The sequence below is a fragment of the Stenella coeruleoalba genome (genome assembly GCF_951394435.1).
Source record: "Stenella coeruleoalba genome assembly, chromosome: 6".
Classification (NCBI taxonomy): domain Eukaryota; kingdom Metazoa; phylum Chordata; class Mammalia; order Artiodactyla; family Delphinidae; genus Stenella; species Stenella coeruleoalba.
In genome coordinates, this window is record NC_137151.1 from 99946779 (window position 1) to 99959572 (window position 12794).

Genomic DNA, 12794 nt, shown 5'->3' on the forward strand with positions numbered 1-12794 from the left:
CATTTTAATTCAAGCTCTACAGCCTGCATCATTTACCAAGTTCGCTTCTGTCTGCAAAATAAGATTTGAATAACCACCTACTAATTTCCCATTGAAAAAATGTTTTTAAGTTATGAAATATTTCAAACATGCTTATTTTTTCCTGATGATAATACGAACTGAACTTGAGGGAAATATAAAACACTACATAAGTGATCAATGAAGACACTCCAGTGAATATTATCTCAAGTTAACCTACAGGTAAAGAGAGGTCTTCACCATTGTGGGAACTCGATCCATGGGTTAAAAGCCTTCAGTTACGCTGAGATATTATTTTCATTGTGCTTGGCTCAACCGGATAGAGGCCCTCGGAGGAAAGAGCCAAACATGAGCCCGGAGGGAGGGACAGCCACAGAATTCGAGACACTCCACGTTGTAAAGGCCCTTGGAGATCCTCTAACCACCCTCCCGGGGCGGGAAAAGAAAAACAAACCGACGCCGTCTGACATTTATGACTCTTACCTGCGGCGCAGATCCTCGGCCACCGCTGCCCGGCAGCTGAACAAATAGGCTCGCAGTGATTTCAGCCGCTGCCGCAGGCGCACCACGGTGGCCAGCGGCTCGGCGTGTCCGTACAGCATGGGGTTCTCCTGCTGGATGTCGATCAGGGGCTCTTCGTACACGTACTCCAGAAACTCTTTGGCCTGCTTAGACACCTACAAAAGAAACTGTTCCATCAGCGCTGACGAATCACCTGGCTTTCCACACCTCCTCCAACCAGGAACCACAGCTTAGATATCAAAATAACATCATCTTCTGAACACAGCCAAATGAAAAAACCCATAGTGTAACTAAGTATAAAGTGTGGCTTTTCTTTCTCTCTTCCAGAAACGCAATTGGTAAAAGTAACCTGGGCATTGAAAGGAATTCATTAACTCTGTATGTTGATCATGTGATTGCACAAATCTACACGTGATAAAATGACACGGAACTATACAGACCCAGTATACCAATGTCAATTTCCTGTTTGTTTTTTTTAATTGTACTATAGGTATTTAAGATATAACCCGTGGGGAAAGTAGGTGAAAGATACACAGGACCTCTCTGTATTATATTATCTATGCAACTTCCTGTGAAACCATAATTATTTCAAAATAAAAATTTAAAAAGAATTCATTAAGACTTTTTTTTAACATCTTTATTGGAGTATAATTGCTTTACAATGGTGTGTTGGTTTCTGCTTTATGACAAAGGGAATCACCTATAGGCATACATATATCCCCATATCCCCTCCCTCTTGCGTCTCCCTCCCACCCTCCCTCTCCCACCCCTCTAGGTAGTCACAAAGCACCATTAATACTCTTAACAACAATGCTGACTTTAAAAACTAAAACTATGTGCACATATATGTATATATAGTCTATAACACTTTTTATAAAGTAGCCACTTTAAAAAGATAGGTAAACCACGCACATACTACAAAGTTCAAAAGGAATAAAAGGATCTCTCCCAAAAAAGGGGAAAAAAGGATATTATATGCAGAACAGTGTGCATAGAAAATAGGCTCAAACACACACTTTCATAAGCAGAAGAGAGTTGCTCTTATTAGAACAGCTCTGAGCTTAGGCTGACTTTGGCCAATAGATCCATCCAACTCTATATCCACTTCTGGTAGTAATCATCAAGAGTATGAAAGTTGATTTTAAAATGTCATTGTCATCCAAAGAAATAAATAGAAGAAACACATCTGAGATACAGAGGGAGTAGCTTAAATAATGCATAACCCGTGGGTAGTTTGGGGGAATCTTTACATACCAGTTCACTGATACTGGCGACCACAACAGGCAGGGCCCTGTCCTCATGTAGCTCACAGTTCAGCGGGGAAAGACAGAATTGGGTTCAAATATTTTGTTTATCGTGGTTAAATATTTGCTATATTTAAAAATCTTAAATGAGGGAAAAAAATGGATGGTGTTCTGGAAAATGAAGTACAATCCACTTGAAACTGTTGCTGAAGAGTGATGTATTGTACAATTCAATTAGTCTTTCTGGCTCTACTGAGCAGTGTTTATACTGAGCCAGGGCCCCGCTGAATTAGGTTAACAATGCTACCTTTTAGTAGGTGAACAGAAGGACAAAGGGCACTGGCCAGTCTCCCAGGCCTTAAAAGGCTTCTCTCTTCAGGTGGTACTTAAGCCCAAATGGAAAAAAAAAAAAGTCTTTTACAGAGACAGTAAAAGCAGTGAGACAAATGGGATGGCAGCTACTGACATCAGCATTCATACACTGCAATTACTAAAAACAAAAACAGAGCTAGTTTCAATAAGGTCTAAGGCACTGCTTCACAAAGTTATTAGCCAGTGTTAAGAATACAGAGCATATTGTGACCTTGGCTGCCTGAGTATGTGAACAAATAAATTCCTGCCATGTTGAGCCGTTTTTGGCAGCAAGGCACATGCTCATTTTTTTGAGAAACGACCACTTACATCAGTGAGGGAATTTTTGAGAGAACTCAATATTTGGCATGAAACGCTATTTTTGTAAAATAGGAAATGAGTGGGGATACAGTGTCCTAAGTTCAAAACCACCCTCCATACTGATAGGAGCATTCTACTTTCAAACTCAACTGTAATTAAAAAGCTTTTTAAAAATATATAGTTACTTAAGGAAGGAAGCCAATGATATTCTTAAGTGACGAAGTTTATGTGAGAGCAAGTTTCTTTCTTATTAATAGAAATACTTCATGAGTTATATGTGAACACCAAATAACACTCTACCTAGGAGCCAAGAGCTACTGTCCTATTTCTTGCCTACCAAATTATGAAAAACATCAAAAGCCTGAGTGCTGTGTCTGACATGAAAACTCGGCTCATAAGTGCAGATGGATAAGCCCACTATTCTTTCCTTTAAAAAAGTGAACGGTTCAAGTTGGCATTCTTTTTCATGATCCTACTCTACTCACATCAGAAGCAATTTTTACAGGGTTGACAGTTCACTTTTCCAACCTATTGGCCTGTTAGTATTTTACTAAATAATATTTAATATTTATTAATGATATTAGTATTATTAATATAAAACAGTTTCTTTCCATAGGTCTTTTAACTTAGAATAGTTTAAGCTATAAGAACTCCAGTCTCTGACTGTGGTTTTGCTGCGGTTTGTGAACTGGTTCTCTCTCCACAGCCCTGCCGTCAACATGATTCAAGAGAGTTGAGGCGGAAGAGGTCCAGGTAGAAACAGGTCTCCTATCCATCTCACACTCAGGAGGAGTTGGAGAAAAGGCACAATCAGGTTATAATTTTCCACAAACTAGTAATGACAAATCTCCTAGATACACAGATGTATTTATAAATAAGCATGTTGTCATTTGATTTTAACATTAAGCATCGTTGGTATAGATTTCAACATAATACATCTTTTGTTATGCTGGTGACAGCTACTTCTGTAAAACAAAATTCTCAAATGTTCAGGTTTATGTAACTCTGAGAGGTTCCGGAATGGTGTCCTGGTATGTTCCCCCACAAAAAGAGCCCTGGGTAATAAAGCAATGGGGCAGAGGCAATGTGGTGACCATAGACAGCAATTTGCAGAGGAGGAGGATGTGCCGGTGGTGAGGACTTTAGCTTTTGTTAAAGGAGGAAAATGTATCAGAATAAAATAGATGAGAACATAATCTCAGAATAATAAGAACGGGTACAGATAATCTAGTTCAGTTTTTTCTCAACCTGTGTGGCAAGGAATACCAGTCACACAGAAAAGATGTTCTGAGGGCCAACGAGAAATACGCCACATGCCACATTCTTCTCTTGGTGTTTTAAAGTGCAGCACGTTAGCGTATTAAAGCCCTGGGACATGGAGTACTAGAGAAAACCTGCTTCACCCAGCCACTTCCCAACCAATCTGACTACAGACAGGGCAGCTGGTTAATGTCATGCAGGCTGTATGGAGGGGGCAGTAGGAAATGAAAGTCAGCCTAGGTCCCACTCACCAACCGGAGGAAGGGACATTTTTCTCTACCATTACCTATACTTAATAGAAGAGAAAATTGAGTCCAGAAAACTTCAATGACTTATCTGTGGTCATCTTGTGGCAGAACTCAAGCCAAAACTCAGATGTCGAGATACACTACTCCGTGCTTTTTACCATTGTTTATGTTCACAGTTTCTTTTATTTTTTTAATAACTCTACCAAAAACTATCTGTTTTTAATAACTCTACCAAAAACTATCTGTTCATCACTCTTTAAAATAGGAGATCCCTGTCCCTGTTCTGTCCTTCCCTCCACCCCAGTCAAATAGAAAACAAGTGGGCTACCAATGGAGATGAACACATAATTTAAGGAGGCAGTACATTGGTGTGTGGGTCTTTAAAACAAAAACTAAAGTCTAGTAACACTTCATTTATCTAGAAGTCACTTATTTGTATATTTGTTTACTGTCTTTCTCCCTCACGAGAAATTCATGACACAGAGGCTATGTCCCCGGTGAGCACAGTAAGTGTTCAATAAACACTTGCTGAACAGATGAATGAGTACTTTACAATGCTCTGGCCGTGACTCTGAGCCACACACTTCTAACAGTTTGATTATTTGTTTCTAAGTTCACAACATATTTAGAATTAATAAAGTAGAAAAGGGGAAGGACAGCTAGAGGCAGCACAGTGACAAAAGAGGTGACAGCTGACATCCTGGTACTAAGGGAAGAAAGGCACGTGCAAGAAGAGATATGGTAAAAGTATAGAATACAACCTCGACAGAAAGCAATTTGGCAACATCCATCAAACTCACAGGTGTACATACCTACAACTAGGAAGTTATCTACAGATAGCCTCACTCGTAAATGAAAACCTTACATTCAAAATGATGTATAAAGTTATTCACTGAATCACTGTCTATAATAGAAAGACTAGAAAAACTTTAATGTCCATCAAAACAAGGACAAGTTGGATAAACTGGGGTGTGTGTGTGTATGTGTTAAATTCATGATGCGATATGGAATGGCTGGGGGCTTCCCTGGTGGTGCAGTGGTTGAGAGTCCGCCTGCTGATGCAGGGGACACGGGTTCGAGCCCTGGTCCGGGAAGATCCCACATGCTATGGAGCGACTAAGCCCGCGTGCCTCACAACTGTTGAGGCCCGCGAGCCTAGAGCCCATGCTCCGCCACAGGAGAGGCCACCACAGTGGGAGGCCCGCCACCACAGCGAGGAGCGGCCCCCGCTCCCTGCAACTGGAGAAAAGCCTGTGCGCAGCAACGAAGACCCAAAGCAGCCAAAAATTAAAATAAATTAAAAAAAAAATATATATGGAATGGCTGTTTTAAAAAGCCCAAGGAAGAGTTTTATGATCTGAATGGAATATTTTCTAAGAGCAGCATGTATACTGTATTGCCAATTGACATTCTTGTGTAAAATACATGTATGTAAAATATTTCTGGAAAGAGTAATTTGGTTGCCTGTGGGTAAGAGGAAGAGGGAGGGAGATTATCATGTGTATATGTCCTTTGTATTTTTGAACCTCGAAATGTGAAAGTATATTATATTCAAAAAAAGAAGAATAAAAGTATAGTGGTATAAGGCAATTTCCTTACAGAAAAAATAGCCTCCCATATATCATATTAAACCACATTGAAGTTATTGATCACGAGGTAGAACACTCATATTTATAATTATAATTCTGAGGCATTAAAAAAAGGTTAACTTCTAGTACATATTTTCTGAAGTAGGAAACTGTCACGGAGCTACGTGACAGTTAAAATTTATAAAATAATAAAAATAATGTAATCACATTACTGAAAGTTTGGAGAATAAAGATTAGGAGAGAAAAAAGAAAATCACCCATAATCTTACCACAGTAAAATAACCACTGATTGCTTTGGTATAATGTTTCCTTCCAGTATTTTTTCCCATCATCTATTATGAAAAACCATGGCAAAAGTTTTAATAAGATCAATTCCAACCATAATACTTCTTGGTCTTATTAAAACAGGCACTGTGGGCTAAGGGAGAAGGAATCAGGAAATCTTAACTTTAATTACAATTTGTTCTCAAAATCTCCAAATGACTCTGAACAAGTGGTTTTTCCCATCAGCGAGCTACTCTCCAGCTCTGCAAGGGCAATAGAGTTTTCCTTGAATGCCTCTCAAGATGAAGAGATAGGAAATGGCTTATGTAACGTGGAAAACCCCTAGCTAAGTGGAATGTGAATATTCAGGCTAGGATACAAAAATATTTTTTAAAAGCACAATTTAGTAAGAGTTCAGGCTAAGTTTGAGTTCCTTACCACCTCTTTGTCATGCTTGATATTTTTGAATTGGGGTGGTGGTGGTAGAGGGCAAGTTATCTTCAAAGAGAATTTCATTAGAAAATGGCTATAAAATTGGAGGATAGGGTTTAGCTGCTAGGTAATCCTGGGGCTCAATTCAATCCGCAGGATGTACACTGGAAAACAGAAGAAATCCTGCTTTAAAAGTAATTAGGATTATTATTACTCTGGAGGGCAGACAAGGAAACGCTTAAGATGACAGATTTCATTCTGCTCTGCAAAACCATTTTTTCACTCTTCAAATGGATATTCAAGCCAGTCACGTACTTGCAATTAAGGAGAGCAGGCAGATCTAACAGAACGATGTCTGGTCTTGGGAACTGATAGGTCTGAATTGATCCTCACAATTAGGAACATTAAGTTAAATCCTGGCATCTGAGCAAAGACAGACAGACACTGGACTAAATGGAATATAGTTACTTAATGCCAGTGAGAGATGATCCAGATAAAATTGACCAGCTCTGTTCTTGCTTTAAAATCTTCCCTGGTCCACTGAGATCCAGGGAGGGAATGGTCTGACAAAGGACATTTTCCTCATGGATGAAGTGAGGGTACCTAATATCCCTATTACTTACCTATCCTCTCAAAATCAAACCTTGTCACTTGAATGACCACCACCACAAAAATATCTGCTTTATAGAAAGACTACAAGCAGCAGTGATGGCTAGATTGATGGTTTGAGTGGCCTTTAGCCATCACTACAGACAGAACTGAATCTCCTCCATTTCACGGCTTCATAAACCATTCCTGAGTTTTTCACTTCCTCATTCAGTGCCACCTTTTCTGCTTTAGCTGATGGGCACATATTCTGTGGGCAGGTGCCACCAGCCTAAACCCTCAACGATCACAGGGCTGGGGCTGCCTCACTCACTTGCTTTCTACACACCTCTCAGCTGTCAAAGTCCTGCTCCAAATAGATTAATCTAAACTGTTCAAACTCAGCTAGTGTTCTTTCCTTCTAAGTAAGTTTTTATCTAATACACACATGGCAAATATATTTATAGCCTATATTCAGAGTGTCAAGTACAAGATGCAGAGGAGAGAATGATAACTGTCTGGCTGAGGGGAAGGACAAAATCAGGAAAGGAAATGAAGTTTAAGCTGGGTTTAGGATTTCAATGAGGGCAAGAGGAAGACAAGAGGTGTGAAATAGCCTGGTGGGACTGGGCAATGGGAAGGAGTGCGATCCTCCTGAAGAGACTCACGGGGGCGGGGAGGGAGTGGATAAAAGGGCTAGAAAGGCTAGGACTAGAGATCACAAACAGTCTCTTGTCGGGCTAAGAGATTTGGATTTATCTTATGTTCAGTCAGAGTAAAAGCTGGCATTAATTGAGCACTTAGTACATTCCAGACACTGCACTAGGTGCTTTCTGTGAATTATTCATTTAAGCAAACAGCGATCCTGTGAAGTAGGTACTATCGTTGCTATTATCTCCATTCTAAATGTGAAGAAACAGAGACTAAGAGAGGGTATAACATTTACCCAAGGTGAGAATGGGACTTCTTGGGAATAATGTTGGGGCAAATGGGACTTTTCTGAAACACTGTTGGGCAAGACCTGAAGGCAGGAAGCACGGCTGGGAGGCGACTGAATTCTCTCCTGTGAGTGATGCTGAGGGTTGGGATTGTGTGGTGGCGCTGCGTGTGCAGTGGGGTGCAGGGCCTCAGAGCTCCAAGTCAGCTGTGGATTTCTGTGAACTGATTAGGCAGGGCCGGTGTGGCAGAGGGAACAGTCCAGGATGTATCCCAGCACTGGCGGTGGGACTGGTGGAGCCACGTGCAGTGAGGAAGGGGTGGGAGACAGCTGGTGAGGGTGAGGAAGCCAGTTTGGGGCGTACTGAGTTTGAGGCACCCACAGGACCAGCTTCATTCTACAGCTCTGCTTACCTACTACGCACCAGAAACTGTGCTAAGGCAGGTCCCCAGCACCCAGGAAGCTCACCTTTAGTAAGAAGACAGATGAGCAGCCAGCTGGTATATAAATGTGAGGGTCATGAAAGTAATCCCTTCATTCCATTCTTTAAGTACTTACCACAGTCAGTCGAAGAGTGCTTTCCTTATATTATCCCAATCCACACAACTCTTTTAGGTAAATACGTGAAGTGTAGTAATAAGAACAAATGCTTATGTGCGCGAGGTACTTTGTTCGCATGCATGAACCCATCTAACCATCGATAACCTCATGAGTTATTATTGCCCTCATTTTACAGATGAGGAGACCGAAACACAGAGAGACTAAACAACTTGCCCAGGTTAGACAGCTAGTAAATGACAAAGCTAAAATTTGAACCCAGGTACTCTGGGTTCATTTTACAGATTACGAAATGGAGACTCACAGAAGTTCAAGTAATTTGCCCCAACCAATCAAGCACCTAATTAGAGGTGGAGGGAGGATTTGAACAAAGGCCTGGTGAACAACAAGCTCCTGCTGTTAGCCCCTGTAATAAGTGCAATTCTAGAAACCCACGCATGCGTGATGGTGGCACAGGGAGAACCAGCAAAGCACAAATGGGGAATGCGGGGAGCATCAGAGCTTTCACCAAGGAGGACATGCCTTTCTCAGCTCTGGAACAAACAGCAGGGATTCCCGAGATGGGTGAAAATATCTGGAGCACACATAGAAGGACGATCTCTAAACAAGAGAAAAGGCTCTTCTTCTTCCCAACACAGGACTGGAAGCAGTAAGGATAGGTACCAACGTAGACAGATTTGTAGGTATTCGTATTCAAATCTCGTAGCTTCAATTTTCTCCTTGAAGTAGGAGGCAAGGTCATATGCTGAGAAGGCCTGGGATGAGGCATCTTGAAGACAGTGAAGATGTGGATGATTATTGGGTAGAACAGGAGACAGAGCTGCCCAGGGATGTAGAAAAGGATCCAAGACAACTGGCCACTCACAACTGTCATGTTCATTTCAGACTTCAAAGATTACAGGTAGGTGACAGCCACAGGTTCCTTCCCTGCCTACCTTGCTCCCGAATGACTTACAGTTACAATGAAAGGAAGTCTAAGACATCTATCAGCAAGGAGGTATAAAACCCATCATACAGCCTGTTTTTGTATGAAGCACCTTGCATCGAAGGTTCGTTCAAGGCAGATGTGATGATATTCTGGCAGAAGGATCAGGAAACCTTCTAGTCCGATGAGATAACAGAATTCTCTATTGGGTGGCAGGACCCAGGACCGGAAAAAAATCCTAAGCCTAGAGTACAACTCCAGTGGGGGTTAGATTCTTCGACTTGCCAAAGTCGATTACCTTGTTTATGCAAGGGTGGAAATGCTGTGCAATGGAGCTAACTGGTTCACGTGTCTTGAGGACTACTAGGTTGAAAACTACAGTTGAGATAAATGCTATCAGGCAGTTAAATCCACAGATCTCACTTTCAGTAGCAAAAGCAGAGCTGGAGATAATTGTAGGAATCATCAGCATGTGAGCCCTGGTAGTTAAAACCATAGAAGGGAGGGAAATAACGCAATGGCTTCCCTGGTGGCACAGTGGTTAAGAATCTGCCTGCCAATGCAGGGGCCATGGGTTCAATCCCTGGTCTGGGAAGATCCCACATGCCGCGGAGCAACTAAGCCCGTGCGCCACAACTACTGAGCCTGCGCTCTAGAGCCCGCAAGCCACAACTACTGAGCCCATGTTCCACAACTACTGAAACCCGTGCACCTACAGCCCATGCTCTGCAATAAGAGAAGCCACTGCAGTGAGAAGCCTGCGCACCTGCAACGAAGAGTAGCCCCTGCTCGCCGCAACTAGAGAAAGCCATGCGTAGCAATGAAGACCCAATGCAGCCAAATATAAATTAATTAAAAAAAAAAAAAGGAAGTATGGAGTGGGAAAATAGCATGAAGTTGTAGCTTTTATGAGACTACTTAATCAGGTCTGCCTCAAATTCTTATCTTATTATCTTTAGAATCCACACGACAACATGTAAATACCCAAATCGCTATTATGAAGTGAACCCAGTTTCGGTACCTACCTTATATTTTGAAGTATCCCAGTTGTGGACTATGCGGGCCGGGATGAGAAAACTGTCGTCCACGTGGCAGCTGCTGCAGTAATACCACCCGCTGTAATTGCACACCTTGGCTTTCCCATTGGAAAGGCCTATGGATCGCTGGCATCCTGTTCAGGGCAAAAGAAAGAGTCGGTGACTGTTGTACTTCTAACACCACAGAACGAAGTTACACAATCCTCAAGTGAAACAAAAGTCTATGATGGGAAAGAAATTGCAGAGAATAGGTGTACAGACATGTCCCCTCTGTCCTAGCCTGGCAGCTCCCACCCCTTCGCCTCCTCGGGGATTGCTGACATTGGTACTGTTTCTGGTCTCTTCTGGTTCCACCTCTTCTGTGTACAGTGGCCAGAGACCAGTCTCTCTACAACCAACCCCCTTTCATCTCCTCGCTTCCTCCTCAGAAACCCTACTTCACCAGGCAATTGGCTGGGGGCTACTCATACAGGTTCTTACTTAACCCGTGCAGCATCTCTATGAGGAAGATATTATGAGCTCTGTTTTACAGATGAATAAACTAAGGTTTTAGCCAGGTTAAGCGTTTTGTCTTGAGGTCACCCAGCCAGTAAGAGATGGCGTTTGGGTTTGGCTCTAAGCTTGTCTGATTCTAAAATGATCCTAAAACCTGATGTGTAGCCTTCCTTGGCTGACAAAAATCAATGAAAGGAATGCGTCCTTTGATTGGTCCCCATCTCTCCTTTCCAACTACCTACTCCTACAACTCTCCAGTGGGAACAGAACCTCTTTGCTGCAGTTAGAGGACTCTCCTCACTGTTCCCCAAATAAACAGGGTGCTTACTCTACCCTCCATATCTTGGCACAATTTATTTCTCCTTTCATGACGCCCTCTTCTCTGATCTCTACTTTGCCAAATCCTGCCCATCACTGATGGCCTGCAAGTGATTGCCAAGGCCCTTTTCGTGTTCCAGGAAGTCCATGATTCTGTCAGTACTGTCCTGGTACTGTCAGGGGACTAGGTAATAATCATGGCCCTGCCAAAAAGAAGCCATTATTTTCCTTTAGCTAGGAGGAACTATATTCTACTGACAACAGAAATTCTGTCATAATCAACCCAAACGACAACATTCAGAACAGATAATCAGGATTATACAAACAGCATCGTTTTTCTGACATTTCTCATCCACCGCTTTCATTTTAGAAATCCTCCCTCGTGGCCCATTTCATGGTTGGGTACCAAGACCTGAACTGATCAAAGAAATCTCGCATGAAGCCTATTTCGTAATATGGGTACAAAATCGATTACTCTTAATAATCATAGTCATAATAATATAACCAGTGTTGCAGCCCACTTCCATTAGAAGGAGCTCAAACATGTTTATTTAACAACCTGCCAGCCTAAGAAGATACTTATTCCCATGAATCCATGAATGAAAGCATCATAAATTCCTAGAGCTTTCATTTCCATCACAAATAAAATGGTATCAGTCATCCAGCAGTTTCACAGGGTACCCTCCAGAAAGAGAATTAGATCCCATTGTTTTTAGATACGAGAGGTATTGAAAGACGGACGGGGAGTAAATATATCGGAATTACGCTTCCAGAGCTTAATACCCTTTCTTCCTGGGATTGCTATTTCTTTACTGTTGAGTAGCAACAAAACCCTAACAAGCTCCTGTTTCTCAGATTGGCTGAGGATTGAGATACGTGTGAAGGATAAGGAAGAACCAAACCCACCTGCTGCTTCTGTGGGGCGTGGGAGGTGCTGTCACGATCTCTAGGCTATGAACACCGGAATGCCGTGTGCTGCGCCCACTGACCACGCTGCTTATGCGGCATGTAGCGCGTGCGCCCCCTTAAACACTGCGCTTTCTGATGTGCTTGTACAACCCTGACCACACGACAAACTGCTCAGATGTATTTTTTATCCTTAGCACTTACTGTAGCGCTTTACATATGATAGACCAGCAATAAATGTTTATGTTGAAGAGACGATAAACTGAATATTATCTGGCACATAAACACCCTCATGCATATAAAGAGATTTTAACTTCCCAGAGCTATTCTGGAATTGATCCTCCTAACCTGGTCACCTGCCTCTTGAAAACAGCCTACTCTGGTGAATATCCCTATGCAAATATGTTGCCCCTTCTAAGAATTACACATTAGACACGTTCATAAGAATTACACATTAGACACGTTCATAGATGGACTGTGAAACAGAGTTGAGTAGAACTTGACACATTTTAGACACTGCGACACTGTTTCCAAAATTTAGTGGACAGTGAAACTGACTTAACACTGAAGTGACAACGAATAGAATTCAGTCTTCCCTAATGATTCAGAAAATGAGCGCGATCTTATAGAAATTCAGGATCATCATTATAGCTGAAACTCTCACCATAAAACACTGCAAAAATAAAGTTATTTTAGTTTTTTGCTTGTTTGCATTTTGGATATAATAAACAGTAAGCATTTGCTGAATGTTTATATATGCTTTAGTAGGTCCTACTGGGTCTAT

The 12794-nt window shown here is 41.9% G+C and overlaps 1 protein-coding gene across 4 annotated transcripts in view; it reads right to left on the reverse strand.

The window, feature by feature from the left end:
• Window positions 1–12794, reverse strand: part of PLEKHM3 (pleckstrin homology domain containing M3) — a 189006-nt gene that overhangs the window by 105813 nt on the left and 70399 nt on the right. For all 4 annotated transcript variants that reach the window (XM_079925285.1, XM_079925287.1, XM_079925286.1 and 1 more), the window contains exons 4-5: window positions 10280–10425; window positions 502–695 (exon numbers count right to left, since the gene is read on the reverse strand). In XM_079925285.1, the coding sequence (XP_079781411.1) occupies window positions 502–695; window positions 10280–10425 (340 nt within the window). The remainder of the gene's footprint in view (window positions 1–501; window positions 696–10279; window positions 10426–12794) is intronic.